Below are 19,114 nucleotides of genomic sequence, written 5' to 3'. Positions count from 1 at the left end.
CTACTTCAACTGTTCACATCAAGAACACACACACATAATATGACAAAACAGATCACCTGGAAAAATAACAAACATTATTGCAAACTTACTGAAGGTGCACTCATTCCCTAAATACCACACAATTTTCACAGAAGATATTAGTGAAGGCAAGATCAACATGGTGTTGAAAGGAGTAAAGAAAGATCTCTATAGAGCATCCACACTTACACTGTAGCATTATATTTTCAAATAGACATTAGCAATACAAATGCAAATACAAATTCTGGTCATACCCTACTAATTACTTGAAGCAAGAAGGAAAGTTCCCTTATTCAGGCGTGTTGACTAATCACCATCCATGGACTTCATTGCTTTTTGTTTGTTTGTTTTTAAATCTAAAGCACCTAATACAAAGTACTGTTAGACATGGAATGCAGGACAGAATGGAGAACAATGCTGTGGAAAATAAAGTTCTGTGACTAAAACTGAATTTGTGCTTTACAGAATTTTAATCTTTAACTATACTGTTTTTAATCAACAATTATCAAATAAAAATTCAAAACAGATGTACATCATCACCTAACCTCTCTGTGAGGAAAGCTGGTTCCACAGCAGGCCCGCCAGCCAAGATGGTGGCACTTTTGTGAAGGCCTCCTTTGGAAGGGAGAATGCTGCATGGTGCTGAGGAAAAGAAAGGGAGAAACAGCCCTGCAGCACCACAGTGACTGCACAAGATTTTGAACTGAACAATAAGCTAACCTGGATGCGTCATCTACCAGCAATGGAGGGCTCTCAGCAGTGTATTTTTGTTCATACAGTTTATACTACAAATGCCCAGGAACCTTTGCATCTTTGTGCATATGTAGAAGAATTTTAAATAAAGGTCATCATCCAAAAAACATGTGAAGTGGTGGAGGCATGTTTTCATAAATTATTATCCCCATACTACCAAGGATGCCTCACCTGAGACATGCTGAATGCTCCCAGTGCAACATGAAGCGAAACGGCATTGGCCATGTAACAACAGCACTGTGTATACTTCACACAAGGGTCTGCGTTAGCAAGGAACTTAAGTGTACTTTAAAAAGAACATACAAAAATCAGAGTAAAATCAACTATGCTACTCAAAGCCTCTGAAGTAACAGTACCCAAGGGAGAAAGATCATTTCTGTAACAGCTAGTGATATCAGCTATTCAGCAACTGTTTATTTTAGACGAGCTGTTGAATGCCGAAACAGAAACAACAAGGCTTCAAAAAGATCCAGCTAATCTTACATTATACTTTTAAAAATTATACATTTGGCTCCAAAAATGCTTCCCAAAGTGATTTCAATCTGCTCTACTTATGTTACACTGAGATGACTGTGTCACTTGTTTGTGGTAGGTATATGGAAAGGATTCTAGTTAATTCCAGGATCTTACCTTCACAGGAAAGTTTTTAAACAAATTGTAAAATTTAATTAACCTACATGAATTTTCAGAAGAAAGGAATTTTCCAATCTAGCTTAAATGTGTTTCATATTAAGCAAAATAAATCAGGTCACAAGGTAAACTTCTGCATCCTTGTAGAAGTTTTACCAATAAGTAAGGCACACTGTTATTTATACACAAAATTCTCTCAGAACTCAGAAGGATTAATGTTATATTCTTGAAAAGTTTCTCAAACAAGACCGCAACATTTATATGATAGAGAAAAAAAAAAGTCTGATTCACAAGATATTAATTTAAACAAAGTTAGGTAATAATTTTAGTTCCCCAGAATGCATTTTTTTAGGCTCCTCCTCATGATTGCTGCCTAATCCCCAATCCTGACCACCAACTTGATAGGTCTCACCCTGAGCAGGAACTACAGCAAGTGACAGGGTGAAGATGGCAACCCACCCATTGAGTGCTCCTGGACCAGGTCCTGCGCTTAGTTCTCACATTTGTAAAGAATCGGAAGGTCCGAGACATCAGCAGTTTAGCTCACTCCCATTCACTAGTCTTGTGAGGGATGATTCTCTGCAACTTGTTCAGTTTTCTAATAAAATCATTATTTCACAATAAAAATAAACTAGAATTTGATTCCTTCCTAGTGCAGCATAGCAATAACTACAAGGCTTTCCCAACAGGCTGCTTTGCAACAATTTTACTCACTGGGACGAACCCTGAAATGCCTTTTGTCAGCAATTCTCCCTTCCTCTCCTTGCCCCCACCCCCATCTCCCAAAAAACACAAACAACCAACTTTTTTGTATTACTAATTAATCATAATTAATTTTTAGTTGTATTAATTGAAACTTTTTTTTTCCTTTTACAGACGAAGCCACGTGTATTAAAAAGCAGATGGAAAGAACACACAATTCTACCTAGGTCAATCAGGAAACACTACTAAAGCTTGACAAACCATCTCTCCGCATTATAAACCAACACAAGATACCTGGCCAAGACTGGTCTAAACCATTTCTGCACCGAATAAGTGATTTACATGTAAGTTTGTTGTGATTACAAAAGACAAATTTACTAATGGAGAACACATATGATCCCAGTGATCCCAAAGCACTTTGCTGGCCTTTGACTTAGCTATTGCTGCAGTCATGCTGAAAAACAGATTTTTGAAGGATCTGGATTTAAAACAACCCAAAGAGGGGGACGTCTTAAAGTGCAGTCACCAAAACTCCATAGCAAGGAGCTTCAACAAAAGAATTTACTGAAAGACATATCCATCCAGATTTAAAACAAAGAGCCTGTGTTTTTTTTCCCCTCCCATTATTTCTCTTAGACTACTACATCCTATTAATTCCCTTTAGAAAAGATCTCACTTTTATACAGCACAGCTCGCTTCAAGCCACTATAGTACTATGTTACAGCTTGTAAAATTATGGGGGGCAAGTGGGAAGGCTCTCCAGTGGGAAATTTATCAGCAGCATGCAACCGTTTATTTCAAAACAAAAATCTAATCAAAACAAATATTGACCTCCTTCTTGAGTTCTGCCATGAGGCAGACCAGGTCGTCCACCTGCTCGCACCTCACACACACAGTCTCTTTGACCCCCACAGGTGGTAGCAACAGGCTCAGGCACTCCCTGCATCCAGAGACCTGAACTGCCAGTTTTGAGCGGGCAGTCGGTCTGGGTGTGCACAGACTTCCTGGAGAGTGCACTGTGCCTGGTGGAGACCATTGCAGCTGAGCTAGCTGTAGACCACCGTTAAAGGAAGTGTTCGTATGGACCGGGGGGGGGAATGCTCTGCCCTGCCTGCGCGAACTGTCACGCCATTCCCTTCTGATGCACCATACCCTCTTCCACTATGTAAGAGTTTTCCAGATACCCTGAGGACTATTCTGCTATAGTTTGATAATTTACCCAGCTGGGATGGATACAAAATTAAGAAGACTGGTTTCATCTCAGATATGTTACATGAATTTCCAGGATACTAGATTTCCATTTGAGTATCTGATGGAACAATAACGTTTACCTTCTGGTTCTGCTTGCCTACTACTATTACGACACTAATGTAATCCCTTCATCACCTTTCTGGGCACATAAAGTAGAAGGTGCCAGGGACCACTCAGCATGGATTTTCCAAAGGTGGTAATGGTTTAGGGATTGAACTCTACCCAGGTTACCATTAATGGGAGTTTGGTCTTTCTTCTTTCACTCTAACAGCTAGGCAGTCAGATGAGGACATGAATACACAAATCACTGCCAGGATTTTAAAAGTAGTACCTCCTACTTTTATAGCTTCTGACATTTGTAGCATTTAAAATAAATAAAATGAAATCATAAAAAAAGCAAAACAAAAAAGTTTGTATCTTCCACTTTCCAAGTCTATGAAACAAAAATCAGTAGCGTCACCAAAGTGAGCAGTGTTTCTGAAGAGCAGCCATGCACATTTCAACCTATTGTGAATACACGGTAAAGTAGTGTTGGCTTGAGAGTTTCAGGAAAATCCAACAAACAGTAAACATGAGGCATGGGCTCTCAACCACATATTATGCTAATGTAGTCTGACATTAGGCACATGGAAGCGTATTACCTTATACAAATATAGATAAAGTATAATCTTTAGACCCTTTAGTTCCTTCTCTATATTTTATATTCACTAAGTTGCCACGGGTTCTGTCTTCATTCCTTTAATTTTAGTTTGTGTAGTTACTTTGTGTAACTGCCAAGCTGTTACATTAGCCACACCACATTAATTCCTTTGGTACTCTTTTACCAGAAGAAGAGCAATACCTTTGTATCTCTCAGAACTGTTATGGGAAAAGATACAGCAACGCTTAGGAAGTACTCTGATACTACAGTAAACATTAGCTAAAATTCCACTTTATGAATTGTATGCAGGCTGGCTGATGGCCATGAAGCCATTTCAATTCTCTTATGGTAGAATTTGCCCTTAAAGTAACTTTTCCCTGGGATGATGCATTTTGGTTGTGCAACTGACATTACAGAAAAAAAGAAAGAAAAAAAAAAAGAGCGCAAAACCACCTTTGTTTTTAACACAAATATACATCAGAACTGGAAGCTACTGTGAGTAGCTTAAATTCAGAGCAGAACCTAACCTCAGTTTTTAAGCAAATGTTTTTGAGAATTCAAGTTCAAAAGTGAAAATGGAAGCCAAGAGAATGACCCAGCTGTCTTCAGTCTGGCAATAACTTGTTTGTGAAGTTAACTTTTTTCCCCACAAAGTTCAACAGGCAGTTCTGAGAGATGCATTTCCCAACCCTGTCATTCCAACAAGGTTTGCAATACTGCTGTAACACTGGTTTTGAAGTAGCTTTTTTTCCTTTGGGACACTTACAGAAAGCCCCCAAAACAACTGCAACTTTTGTTGTTCTGCCAAAATCTGACTCGATTAATATTATTAGAGGGGGAAGGGCAAACAGAGAAATTTATAACACTTCTCCAGAGAATTTGCTCTTGCAACCTGCCCTGCTGTCAGGTCATTTCTTGGAATGCATACTGAAACCTGGAAAATATATGGAGAATGGTCTCTATTCCCATTTGTTTATTCTTAGTCTCAAGAATATTTCTCAAACAGTCAAAGCAACAGGATTTGAAGTTAACTGTTTCATTGCTTAACTATATGTAGGCTCTTACTTTCATCCAAAGAGAAAATATTCTAGTAATTCTATTCTAGAAAAATATGACCAAGATACTGCATGTGAAAACTACACTATGAAAATATGTCCTAGTTTGTACATAAAAGTATACAGTATATAGACCAAAAAACATTACTGAAAGAAATGTGTTAGTACTGGATCTCAAGCACTTCAAAATTAGGAAACACGGGAATTAAGTCTGCCTGCTTTCAACTATCTTTAAAACATCCTCTTTGCAGTTGCTTTGTGACAGCCCTTACATACATGATCAGAGTCTATTTCTTCCAGAGAATCCAAGTTCCACATAAACCAGAGAAAGAACAGCTGTAACTACTTCTCTTGCTTGGCATTTACTGTACAATCCATATCTCCAAAGTAGAAGCATACTCGCCCAGGCAGCATTCAGCTGCCTCAGCCATGAAACCAATCACTTTTTCTGTGATAATGCACGCTGACTGCTAGGGAGGGAAGGAGGGAGCAAGAAGGCAATAAGAAACAGGGCTAAGCAAGTGACATTAACAATATGCTGCAGTTTTGTGCTTTGACTTCATGGCCTTCGTGTTATTCTTGTAAAATGCTGAAGGGGCCTTTTATATTTTTAGCAAAATGAAACAAAACTTAAAATGATTTCCTCATGCAGCGACATCTAAACATACACCTGGTGTTCATCCGTGCTGCAGACCTTTAATACTGACCCAGACCATGTAGGTGTAACTCAGAGTAGCTGTCCTCAGTGAGGACTAGCAGCCAAGAGAAGTAGGATGCTTTCCAGCAGGTTTGAGACTTCTGTTTGGAGCAAAGAATTCATCGCTGTGAAGAATACTGGGCTCCATGCCAGATCCGTGTGAACCTACAGACATTCGCCTTCTGCCTGCAAACATGAATCCTTTTGTACCACTTCTTTTAACATGTTCTGTTACTGCTTGTCCAATCTCTGTCCTCAGCTCCCTTCTTAGTTCCTCTCACTCACATCATCGCTTATGTTTACGCACTCGAATTCCAACCTTTTTATTTTTATTTTTAAATGAAGTCCCATTTCCCTCTCCAGTCACTCAGTAACACCCTCTTCTACACCAAAGTCAACACAATGTCTCTAGCCACCTTCACAGTCACTTTCAGTTCTCCTCCCATCAATGTTCTAAAGCCTGCATATGAAACATCCACTTCTACTTATTTTAAAAATCATTAGGAAAGCTGTATTTTTAAGCAGTCCAGGAAAATTTTCCCTTCTTATAGCAGGTAGGAGCAGAATATTTAGAACTCAGGTAACAGTAAGGTAAGAAAAAAATCAAGCGTTTCAACCCTAAAAGAAATAAAGAACTCTGCTAGCTCGCATTCTTGTGAACTCCTGCCTTTAGCCATACCGACTGCACACATTCATCAGACCCAGTAATGACTCATGTTTACCACAAACAAATCAAAACAACCTGGAGGCATGATCTAAACCACTGATGACTAATTATTCTCCACAATTTTTAAGCTGTACCAAATTCACATTCTGCTAATTGTCACTGTTCATCTTACTGCCAGTTGTGGCATCAGTACAAACCTTTGGCATCAGTCATTTCTAGAAGTTTACTTACTTATTCCCCTCATAACAGAGTTCTGTAAGTGGGGTGAAACATAACTTCAGCTCATGTCAAATTTAGTATTTTCTGGGAAGATACTAATAAAATTGGATGTGGGTATAAAATATGCAATCTGTTGTAAAGGGAGAGTCTAACCCTTGTTTAATGAGGATATTCAATGCATTTAATTTGGAGCAATTACTGATTTTGTAGGCTCTGACCTTAATTTGCAGCCATGGAACTTTACTGCAGCCAAGGAAACCTTAGACTACTGAAACACCTTTCAAGATCAGAACTTAAATGCTTTGATAAGACAAGCGTAACCACCTTCCTAAGACAGAGGCAAAAACAAGAAAGCTATGGTTCTTTCATCTAGAAGAAACTTCACTTTCAAATTGACTCACTGAGATAAATCTCTGAAGACTAGGAACCAGCTGGAAAACTTCAAACTGAAGACTGCTTAATGAATCTGTAGGTAAGCGCAATCACATTCACAAATCGTTAATAAAAGTAGAACTTCAAAACCAAAATTTGAACAGTAAATCTTTCCCTTTTAAGAATCATGAAATACTTTTACGCTCTGACAGACCTGGAACCATATAACCCATCAGGTTTTACCAAATATGATAAAAACTTAGGTGGACTCATACTATTTGAAACCTGTAATGTTTTCTTTCTTGGATAGAGTTACCTCTGCAGACGATGGTAGACCTAACCCACACCTACAAGAAATCTAGAAGGAGGTTTAGGTAATAAAACCACAACTTGTATTTTGGACATTGAGAATATTCTTATTTATCCATGCACATAAGCCTTTCCAATTTCTTCTACCAGTGGGAGAAGAAGATCATGTTTTGAAGATCTTCATTCAGCAAATACATGAATAGCTCCACTTAGCTCTCTTATTTCACACTTTTCTGGCCTGAAGCCAACGCAACTTGGCCAACTGACAATAATTGTGACCAAGTTAACTGTAGCATTATCATAAAAATATTTTTTGCAGAGGTGGAAAAAAGGCAAAAAGCTTTCTCTTGACAACACAAGCATTGGAAAAGTGTCAAGTACTGTTTTGTTGTGTTTCCTTGTAGCTAGTTATAATATTGCTTAATTCTGTTCATTCTGAACTTAAAGCACAAAGGGCAAGGATGAGAGCAATGGTTTGAAACTTTATACACTAAAAATAGCTTTGTTTATTTGGGGGGGGGGGGGGAGGTAGAATACTCAAAAATGTTGAAGAAAACAAGACATCGGTTTGGCAGGGTATTCACAGTCTTGGTTCTTTCCTGGTCTACAATTCAGCATTAGTCGTCTCTAGGCCCAAAACAGTGACTGTGCTTTAACATTTATAAACTGCATTCTTCACACATCATTGACTACTCAGATAAAAAGGAGAAAGAGTTCTGTGTCTGATGAATCTGAAATATATACCATTAACAGCTAATGCAGATTACTACTACAACTCCTATTCATTTGCATCCACACAGTAGGGCATATGTTCCTCGAAAAGTAGTATTTCTGATCCAGAACCAACATCTGCAGCAAAGGTTTTATTTGAGACTGCAGACTTTTGGTAAGCTCATTTTCACAGTCCCCTATCCCAGGAGTAGCTGTATGTAAGCTCACTAAGGTGTTGTGGCTTTTTGTTTTTGTTTTCTTTTAAAATGCAATTTGTTCAGCAGTTACCATGTAGGACTTCCAAAAGTGTTTTAGAGTTTTACCAAGGGGACCATTTGCAGCCTATGATCACTGAAAGGAGGTGTAATTATATAATGCAATTCATTCTTCCACCACCACACCCCCACCCCAAAAAAACACAACCACAACCTGCAAGAATAGCACCTAATGATATAATCACTTGTCGGTATCACCCTCTGGCTCTTGTACAGGCTGTGGGTTGTCTACCCCAGAGATGAGAAGCCCCATTCTTTGCCCAAAGAAAATTCTGAGACGAAGCAGGAAAGAGGTAGAAATGGCTACTGAAACTCCCAGCTTGAAACCTTACTCAAAATTCACAGACAGACCAACAGTTCAAACAGAAGCTGGTATTCTTCGAGATGGAAAAGTGCTAAGTTCAGAAAGCAGAAGCAGACAGCCAACAGAACAGTGTATGTCAGCTCTTCTTAACAATATGTTACTGCCTAATACATACAAGTCACTTCTGCTCACTTACCTCCCAAAACCAGAAGCAAAATAAAACAAAAATACTTTATCCTCAATCTGCAGACCTGACAAAGAGTATTTCCCATTGGCAGTATCATGACTATTTCAGTATAAATGGATTTTATGGAGTCTCACAGACAGAAGTTTTACCCTTCTTACACAAAAAAAATGCAAAATGCAGATCAGAAACTGCATAGTCCTAACTGTCAATTTCTTTTCCTCTAACTTTTAACCTAATTCTGGGAGGATAAACCCTTCGGGGAAGTTCTTCCTTTTGATCACTTCCACATTATTGCCAGTACCTTATTACATTCCCGGTAAGAATATCAATCTCACTAACCAACAGCAGAAGAGAGCTGCAATGCATGTTCAACATTTGTCACTGTCAAAGTTTTAGAAAGAAAAAGAAAAGGAAAAAACTGAAACTAAAGTTTTATTTAAAAACCTCATCCAGTTATGGCCTATACCAAGAAGTCAAAAGAAAACATTTACAACATGTATAAACAACTGCAGCTCCCCAGATAACTAATGTGTGATTTCATCTCTCTCCAAATTATTTTCTCATGCACTACTGAAATTTCATTTCTGTCTAAGAATCACTGGAATTTTCAAAGAAAATATTCATTCAGGGCTGTGAGTCAACAATTACAACAAAGCATTTCACCATGACTCAAAACTACCATTTGACAGCAAAAGCGTCAAAACTGTTGAAAAAACAACCTCAATTAAAAATTATCACAGTTGCTTTGTGAACAATGGAAGCCTGCTAGCTTACCTGTCCATAACCTTATATCCTGGCTTATTAGTCATCCTTTGCTTGCTAACAAAGTGTTCATTTAAAGCTGATATTGCACTTGCATTCAGAGAGGAATAAAGCCACTGATTTGACACTCACAAAGCACAGAACTGTCCCTTTATATTAAAGGCTCTCCTCCTGGAAGCTTTCCAACAAAGACATATGGTAGTTCAGACTTCCCTAATATAAATAAAATTCATAGAATCAAATCCTGATATAGCAGATGGAAAGATAGAACAAAATCTATATACAAATTTGAGAACATTTAGATTTTCTCCTCAATCACACTAGCCCACAATCAGGTCATTTAAAGACTTAGAGAATAAACCCCTGCCTTGTACTATATAGCAGAATTTGGGCAAATTTACCTCATTAACTTGCTTTTTGTCCAAGTGAAAAACTTGACCAGAGCTCGTTGAGGCAATTTCTTCATAGACTTTGTAACCAATATGATCCCTGTCATCACAGTCTCCAGTTAGCACAAATACTACCTGTATTAAAAAAAAAAAAAATCAAATCTAAGTCACATTGGACATAGTGAAAGCTTTTGTAGGAAAACATTTTACAGCTAGTATGTAGGCCTGACAAGAAAAGAACTGTATCGCTCAGCAAGGGTTCATATCGCTTTGCATATGAGGACAGACATACTGTATTCATTGCTGATGAAAACAACAACGCAGAAAGAAACAAACAAGAATAACTTTATAAGTCACACTCTTCTATCAACACTTAGACTTCACCGAACACTCATTTCAGAACAATATAAGGACATCCACATAACTGGAATGCTGACCATATACCAGCTCAGAACGTAAATCCCTTCTATACCTGTGATTGTTTCTGTTGAATGAGCTGAAGTACTTCATGTGCAAGTCTGTAATCTTTGGATCGTGCATCAGTAAATACATAGATGAAAGAACCAGGAAGAGAAATTTCTAGAGCAATCTTAATTGCCCCAATGCTCATCTCTGGACAGTCTCCACCACCCTGTTCACAATTAGAAGAAAAAGAAATTATAAGATAAAGGACATACTAAAAAATATATTTTTCTTTTCAAACATTCAAGGCAGATACTTTCTCAGCTTCTAATAATTTATTCACTTTTTTTTTTTTTCCAAAGCACTGTACAGTTTCTGCAGAGTGTAGTCACAAACTCAGACAAGCAGCAATGACAATAATTCCTTAGGGAAAATAAAGTCAAAGGAGGAAATTGCAGTTAGCACTGAAAATGGCTGGTGTCTTTTATCTCTTCTGGGAGCACCCAGCTCCTGCGACAGCTCCATTTCCTATACTCACACGCTCCCTTACTGACTGGCAAGTTAATGGCTCCAGTAGTGAGCAGCAGCCCCAGGAGGTCACAGTTAGAGGCGCAGATGCGAAGTGACCTCAGCCCAGCAGCGCTGCTCTCCAGGAGGACACTCCAACACCAGGACAGCAGGAACTTGACCTAGACACTGTGGGGCGGGCAGTGCCAGTGCTCAGCAGGTGATGTTCCCAGTGACCTGCACTGCTGCGTAGACAGCTGCACAGCTGGAGATTTTTCAGACCATGGATTTAAACAATACACTTCCAAGTATGACTGTATTTAACTTTATGGGAAGAGAAATTGACCCTTTCAGAAATCAAGAGTTAGAGAAAAATACTATTTAAATAAAAGTTCACTTTCACTTACGTAAAAGTTAACTTGACTTATGGAAGACAGAACTTTCCAAACAGCTGAACACAAACTATAAAACCCAGCCCTGCACACAGCAACAGATCTCTTGCTTTCAAAATTAAATACAGAAGTCATTCTTGTGTTTCTATAATCATCATGACTTCACACATTTTACACACAAAACTTCATAGGCTGGGAAGGAAGAAGAAAAAAAGATAACACAATTGTTGCATCAGTTTTTAGTTCTTAGATGCAATCAGAAATTATGCTTTGAGATTAGAAGTTCACATGGCAGGGGAGGGGGATAAAAAGAAAAATCTGCCTCCCACACTCCCCAGACTTTAAGAATTTCAGCTCACCCCAACAAAATGTTCACATCAGTAACAATTCTTAATCTATCAGCATCTCTGACCTGATTTAAAAACAAAATATCTCCAAACTTCTCATTTATGTTAAAGAATAGGTACTTGGTCATGTTTCTTTTTTGTATTTTGGTCCTTTCTAAATGTAGCCTTACTTTAATGGGAGAAACAAGTGGCAAACTCCAGAATGCCTGAAAGTCAGGAGATAATTCTGATGTGCTAAAAACGTTTTTGGAGAGCTTCATTTAGGCAATGCTTATACAATCCTATGGGACAAAGCACAGGATTTTTCACCCAAATGATTTTCTTCCTCCTCTTGCAAAGCAAATGTCATCTTCAGCAAAAGACTTTCCTGCATTAAGCTTTAATTTGTAGGCAAAATCAAGATAATATCTAATTTCTCAGGTACTGAGAAGGTGGCTGTAAACTCTCTATCCCACTTTTGGTCTACTAGATTACTGTTTCACATAATATTTTAAGTGTTTTATGTGGCAGCATCTGCTGATAGGAGAAACACCATCAAGCTAAATGGTTGTTCTGACAATAAGCATGAACGTGTCATTTTTATAATGTAGAAGAGATGTTTACTCAAAAGGCAGCTAGGCAGAACTAGTAAACCAAAATATATCAGTTTTATTACCAACAGTTTTCCTTTCAACATTTCCTGCTTTTCTTTCCAAATTCCAATTAAATATGATTACAATTGCCTTGCGAAGTTTTCTGGAAAAGAACAGGGGTGACAACTACAGCTCAGAAAGTTTTATTTTCCTCTCAATTTGGACATGCACACAGATATTTGGGTTGTTAGCTCAGCTCATCTGTATTATTCTCTTTCTTGGGTCTGAATTTAATATTGATATAACTATTTATTTAAATGGCATTGTGTTCACTTATAAAAAGATAACACCTTTCAAATTAGATACTAAAATTATCAAAAACTCTTAAAGACAACTGATTTTGGTAAGTAATTTGTCATTTTTATTTTCAGGAACACCCAAATAAGGCCTTTTCTTAACCACTCATGCAACTTTATAGGCACCTGTACCAGGGGATCATGCAGCACTCCCTATGCTTTAAAAGACTTTATATAGACAATATTTCATTATATTGCTTATGCAAATAAGAGATAAAAACTGTAAAAATACGTTAAAAAAAAACAACAACAACAACATTGTAAAAACTGTATTTAGTATGAGGATACACAAAAAAATCTGGTTGCCTCTTAAAAAAGAAGTGACACTAAGAATGCAAGTTATTGTCATGCTGCCCCTAAGAACGATTCACACATCTGTTTATCTGTTAATGACAGATAAAACATGTGCAAAATACTAACAGCTTACCTAGTGTCAAAGGGGTACTTTCTTCATCAATTTAAACATAAAAAGAACAGGACATACTTTCTTTAGTCTGTATACATTTCACTGATCTTTACTATTGTCAAGTGCCAACGTTAACTTCCAAGCCTATTTCCAACGTCACATCCAAACACTCGAATTGTTCTGCACCCAGACGGATTTTGTTGGAAAGTAAGAGCTGGGTTTGTCCTGATAACTGGGGAGGGCAAATTTCACAGATGTGCTAGGAAGACTGGCTTGTTTTATATATACATAAGACTAAAATAATTTAACTTCACCTTAATTTTAGCCTTGTTCACTAAAATCTGTTCTACAGTCTTTTTCAAAATGCATCTATCTCAGAATTTTCCCTTTCTGCACATTATTCATTCTTGCATCTTTTTACCACCTCTCTAGGAAAAATACCCATAATGGACTTCATGGAAACGTTCACATTTTCTGGGAGAACTACTGCAAGATATCCTATCAGTCCTGACCTAACCACTTATTTAATTTTTACTTTGGTCCTTCATCAATGTAAAGAAAAATAGTAAATCAGTTAATGTCTTAAATCAGTGGAATGGGCACATCTTCAAATTATGAAATATGCAATCAACCAAGATTAAAGACAGAAATCTTACATTCATTAGACAGTGACTTTTAAACAATTTGCTAGCAAATTAAGAGTTTTAAATTCCCAAAAGCTTCATCTGATTCATACACTTTTTCAAAACAGTTACAGTTATTTTCCAGAATAGCTATTACAAAAACAAAAAACAAACACTAGAAGGATTTTTAATTTCCCTACAAAAGGGAAAAGCACAACAACGACTGGCATTTTCTCTCTCCTTATAAATTTACTACTGTTTTCTCAGAATTTCAACCTTTCTGCCAAATTTTAATCTACTCATTCTCTCACTCTACCCCAACTAGCACCATCGACTTCCAAACAACCTTTTATTACAGGCATTAAACCATACGCCCATTTCTAAAACACTGTTCTTCAAGTCAGAAGTATGTCAAGCACTACTAACTCAGGCAAGGCTCTTCCCGAAACAGATGCATTTTGCTTGATTGAAGAAGGTAAGAGAGTAGGATCTTTCAGTAAAGGTAACTCCACTCCTATACCTCTCTTTCCTTCCAGCACCTGATCCAGGTCTCTATTGCAGTTCATTCTCATACCAAAGAAACTCCACCAAGGGAAACATACTGGTATACTGGCTCAAAAAACAAACAAACAAACAAAAAACAACACTGCTCATCTCAAAAGCATGGCTGGGGAAGCAATTCACAAAGCTTGGATAAGACCAGAAAACCTAATCAAACCTGTTGTTGCTTTTGAATCAGGAGGTGCTGGTTAACACAGGGCAGCAGAGGAAGCGCATATGTCACATCTGATGGGTCTTAAGAGTCCTGCACATGAATTAGTTCGCTAATTGGAACTAAGGAAATAACTTCCAGAAAACAGCAAAACAGTTCATAAAAGCATCTGTGAACAAGTGGCAGGACTAATAAAATGTAAAATAAATACTGCATTAAGTAACTAGTCTTTCTTGTATTACTAATCAATTAACCAAGTCTCTGTATACAATTGTAGTGGGTTGACGTGGCAAGGTTTTGGTAGCAGGGGGCCATAGGGGTGGTTTCTGTCAGAAAGATCTAGAAGCCGCCCCATTTTTGGGAAGGGCCCCATTGTTTTCCAGATCTGAGCCAATAAGCGATGTTGTTTTGCGCCTCTGTGAGAGCATATTTAAGACAGGGAAAAAACGCTGCGCCATGCAGCAGCCGGGAGAGTCAAGGGAGTGAGAAACAGCCTTGCAGGTGCCAAGGTCAGTGTAGAAGGAGGGGGAGAGGCGCTCCAGGCACCAGAGCAGAAGTCCCCTGCGGCCTGTGGAGAGGACCATGGTGAAGCAGGTTGTCCCCCTGCAGCCCATGGAGTACCACGGTGGAGCAGGGTTCCACGCTGCAGCCCGTGGAGGAGACCACGGTGGAGCAGGTGGCCCTGCACCGATGGAGGCTGCCACCTGTGGAAGACCCCTGCTGGAGTAGATTCCGCGCCGGACCTGTAGCCCATGGAGAGGAGACCACGCAGGAGCAGGTGATCTGGCAGGAGCTGCTGCCCATAGGGGAGCCAGGTTGGAGCAGTTTTCTCCTGAGGGATGGACCCCGTGGTACGGACCCATATCTGGAGCAGTTCTGGAAGAGCTGCTGACTGTGGGAAGCCCACGCCGGATCAGTTCATCAAGGACTGCATCCCGTGGGTGGGACCCCACAGCACAGGGGACGAGAGTGACCGAGAAGGAGCGGCAGAGAAGTGCTGTAGACTGACCATAACCCCCATTCCCCTGTTCCCCTGCGCCGCTCGGGGGGAGGAGGTGGAAGAGGGTGGATGGGGGGGGAGGTGCTTTTGGTTTCTTTCCTTTGTTTCTCACTTCTCTAGCTTGTTAGTAATGAGCAATAAATCTTACTATCTGTCTTCTTATGCTGAGTCTGGTTTGCCCGTTACACTAATTATTGCATGATTTTCTCGTCCTTATCTCAATCCTTGAGCCCTTTTCACATATTTTCTCCCCATTCCTCTTTGAGGAGGGGGAGTGAGAGAGCGGCTGTGGTGGAGCTCGGCTGCCCACTCGAGTGGAACCACGACAACAATGGAAACTAAGACAAAGTAAATTGTAATCACAAAGTAAATTATAATCATAAATTAAGATGACCAGAGAACAGGCAGATGATAGTGCAGGTAAAATGACCAAGATAGACAGCCTACCTCCAGATGAAGCATTACAGCAGAAACACTAATGAGAGGAAAGATTAGAAGGAGGGAACAGGGCCTGGTGCTAAAACCACACAGAGAACAAACATGTTACTCACCTGAACATAAAGCTCCCTGAGTTCAAACTGAAATTTCTTGGGATCTGTGGTTATCGTCACTGGACCAATTTCTGGGATAAAAAATAAAAATAATAAAAAAAAGGAAAACATAACATGAAGAAGACAGAAAGCTATCAAAAGAATTTCAGCTTAAGAGTTAATGTTTTTTCAAATTGATAAAATTTGACAATAAGAAAAGAAAGAATATTTAACAGCAGAAACGAAGGACTTGATAAAGATATATCCCACACTGCAATTTGTAATTCCAAACCTAGAAATGCTACCATCATTCCAGCATTGCTGACTTGTAAGTGTCTTAAGGATTTATAGGTACGTATGATGTGCTGTGTTGTTTCTCTCACATACATTTATTTTTGACCCATCATTTCACTGCTCTCAGGAAACACAAGGGAACAAAACCCCACAAAACAAAGGTGGCAGCACCAGAAAATCGTGTATTTTATCTATACAACTCTTTCTGAAAAACACGAAGGAGAGGCTACCTGAAAAAACTACCCAGCAGCAGTTGCCATTAAGAACTCTGAAAGCATCAGCTTTACTCATGGTGTTTGCCATGTCATTGTATGCTGAGCAATGGCACGGCACCATCCAAATGAAGCCAGCCCGGTCGGCACAGAACAGCAGCACGTGTCTGAGAGCTCCACAAGCACACTAGCTGCACCACTAGCCTCCCTCTGCTGCTCAACAATTGCCTTCCTAATTGGTATCAAATGTGATTGTAGGCAGCTGTTTTCCTGAGGCTGCTATTTCCAGACAGTTTACCTCAATCTAACTTGGCACCCCCACAGTCCATGCACTGCCTGCCCCAGGCTCGCATTCCTGCTGCTCCCAGCACAGAGACGGGGCAGGGCACTCATCTAGCTCGGCAAGCTGGTTCACGGCACTGAGCCAAGCACAAATAAGTAAGCACATCGGCAAGAGACAAAAACTGATTTCCACTAGCTTAGTGCCCCAAGCCACCTCATAAAGAGATCAGCTGAGTACCAGCACACAAAGCGGGATACGATTACGCAGTCAGGATGAAAGAAAAGCATGAGACTGCCATGGTGCCAATTTAATTCAGCTGCAGCTTGCATAGAAGTGCTGCCTCAGCAGACCATGCAGTGCTTTCCAAGCTCTATAAACATTAACATGTACTTATCATCCATGTAATCTAGACATTTGTCTTTTTTGAACAGTCCAAAGTTTTATTTCACTGGAGTTTCAACAACAGCCATCCCTAAAGTCGACTACAATCACACTTAAGTTTGCTTGAGGGGCTGTATTTATGCATGCCTTAGCTGAATGTAGGCTTTAAATTTGGTTAAAAGTCACTCATTAGATCACAGAAAAGCTCTCCTAGAATATTAAAGTGTCTTGAGGGTTTGTTGTATGGCCTTGATTCGAGCCATTTCTCTGTGAGTGTTACTTATTACCCGAGTCAAAATGCTACGCTACCACCAGAAGAGCCGTTCCAAGAACTCAGGCACAGAGCTCTGAAGTTATTGCCTAAAGTGACTAGGAAAATTAAACGAGTATTGACATTTTAAAGAAAATGTAAAGCACTGAAGAAGCTTACAGGGTGGAGTGTAGCTGCACTACCTAATCATTCCCAGGTCCCTAACCTTAGATGTCACCACCACTGGGGGCACCTAGTGTGCTGACTAAGGAACAGCATGGAGCGTAGAGCGGAGTGGAGACACCGCGGCTAGGCTCTGTGACAAGAGGGGGAATCAATTGTTCTTGTGCACACTGGGATTGGTAGGCTGCACATTTGCTACCCTGAGACAATGGCCTGTCATAGTTTTGACAAGATGCTGTGCTCTCGTGAATTTTGTTCATTATAATATCATTATAATACCAAAACACACCTCCATCCCAAAAGCCACTCGACTCCAGGTGCAACCACCCCTCACTGTGCATGCGCTCTGAATGTCTCGGAGCCTGTACCTTTAAATGAAAGCGAGAAAACTTTTTACCAATCATAAGCAAGATATATGCGACTAGAGTCACTCAAGCTCCACCTAAAAGATAGAGAACAATATAAGCTGGCTTATAAGAGAGAGGAGATGTTGGGGAAGACATTGTTGTGACTTCTGGGATCATTCAATGGGCTGAGCCTCTCTTCCCCCACATTGGGACACGATGGGGTAAGATTTGAACACTTGGTTATACCAGGCGTTTCTGCAGAAACTTAGAAATCTCTATAGAGTCTTTGTGCCTTTTAACGGGTTAATAGCCAGGCTATGTACCTGTGTATTTCATGCATGCCAGCCTGCTTTTGCAGACAGTGAATTTATTGCTGGCAATCCAAAGAACCTCTGTAGCTGCAGCTGTAATAAAGTGCACTTCACTGCATTGTTCCTAGCCATGATAGTTCTCCTTGAACGCAACTAGAGTGAGGGCATGCTATGTTGCTGGTGAATCCGCAACTGTGATAGTTCAGTACCCCGAATTTGCTCGGCCCCATAACAGTTAATCAGCTACACCCCTTCACACAAGCTCCTCCTGCTGCTACTCAGCCTGGTACCACATTACAGGCATATGCCTGTACTAAAGCTATCTCTGAAGTGTTTTGCTTAGCTTCTGTCCCCTGCCAGCCATTGTTCTGAAGCACAGAACTGAGTGGGTTTTATACATGTAGTAAAACCACAAGCTCCATTATGCCCCAGCAGTCTAGGGATTACATTTTTCAATTCTAGAGCAGTAAATCCTTTGGAAAGGCTTTCTTTCCCTATAAAATAAAGATCTGAAAAGTAACGTTACTTCAGCTAAGTTAAAACAGCCCATCCAGCTTAGATGGGAGGAGAACGTTGCCTCTTGCTCTGCAGGCAGCCAGGGCTCACTCCAGCAGCATGCAGACGCCAAGCGGGGCCCTAGTCAGCACATGCCGCAGGATCACTGCAAGGCACTGGCTGCCCTCTGGTCTGCTCTCAGCAAAGAGCAGATCTTTGGGATGGCACCTAGCTCCGAGCTCAGAACGGGACCTCAGGACAGGAGGTCAGGAAGGGAACCCAGGCTAGGCAACGTCGAGCAAGGAGCTTTGTCAGGAAAGACCCGAGACGCTCTTGAGAGCTGGACAGAGCACAGATATCCCCGAGCAGCTCTGCAGTGGGGGCAAGCAAGACCCCAGGCACAAGTGAATGGGCTCCTTCATTCCTGGAGAGATGCTGGACTCCTCTGAGGGAGGAACAGCAGCAACACAAGTGACAGAGCCCCAGAGCAAGACCGCAACCGAGCCTCCCAGCACTAGCTGTTAAGAGGGACGTCAAGATACCTCCGGCTGCAGTAAAGTACTCTAGGCA

At 40.1% G+C, this 19,114-nt stretch overlaps 1 protein-coding gene across 5 annotated transcripts in view; it reads right to left on the bottom strand.

Annotated features, from left to right (window-relative positions):
• Window positions 1–19,114, bottom strand: part of HMCN1 (hemicentin 1) — a 200,580-nt gene that overhangs the window by 155,666 nt on the left and 25,800 nt on the right. For 4 of the 5 annotated variants that reach the window (XM_068691241.1, XM_068691239.1, XM_068691242.1 and 1 more), the window contains exons 2-4: window positions 15,810–15,880; window positions 10,414–10,572; window positions 9,954–10,076 (exon numbers count right to left, since the gene is read on the bottom strand). In XM_068691241.1, the coding sequence (XP_068547342.1) occupies window positions 9,954–10,076; window positions 10,414–10,572; window positions 15,810–15,880 (353 nt within the window). Of the gene's footprint in view, window positions 1–9,953; window positions 10,077–10,413; window positions 10,573–15,809; window positions 15,881–16,312; window positions 16,433–19,114 lie in introns of those variants that run through there. The other variant, XM_068691240.1, reaches the window with a different exon arrangement.

Source organism: Anas acuta, chromosome 8 (assembly GCF_963932015.1).
Source record: "Anas acuta chromosome 8, bAnaAcu1.1, whole genome shotgun sequence".
Lineage (NCBI taxonomy): Eukaryota > Metazoa > Chordata > Aves > Anseriformes > Anatidae > Anas > Anas acuta.
Note: the sequence above shows the minus strand (reverse complement) of the source record. Positions and strands in the feature narration are given on the sequence as shown.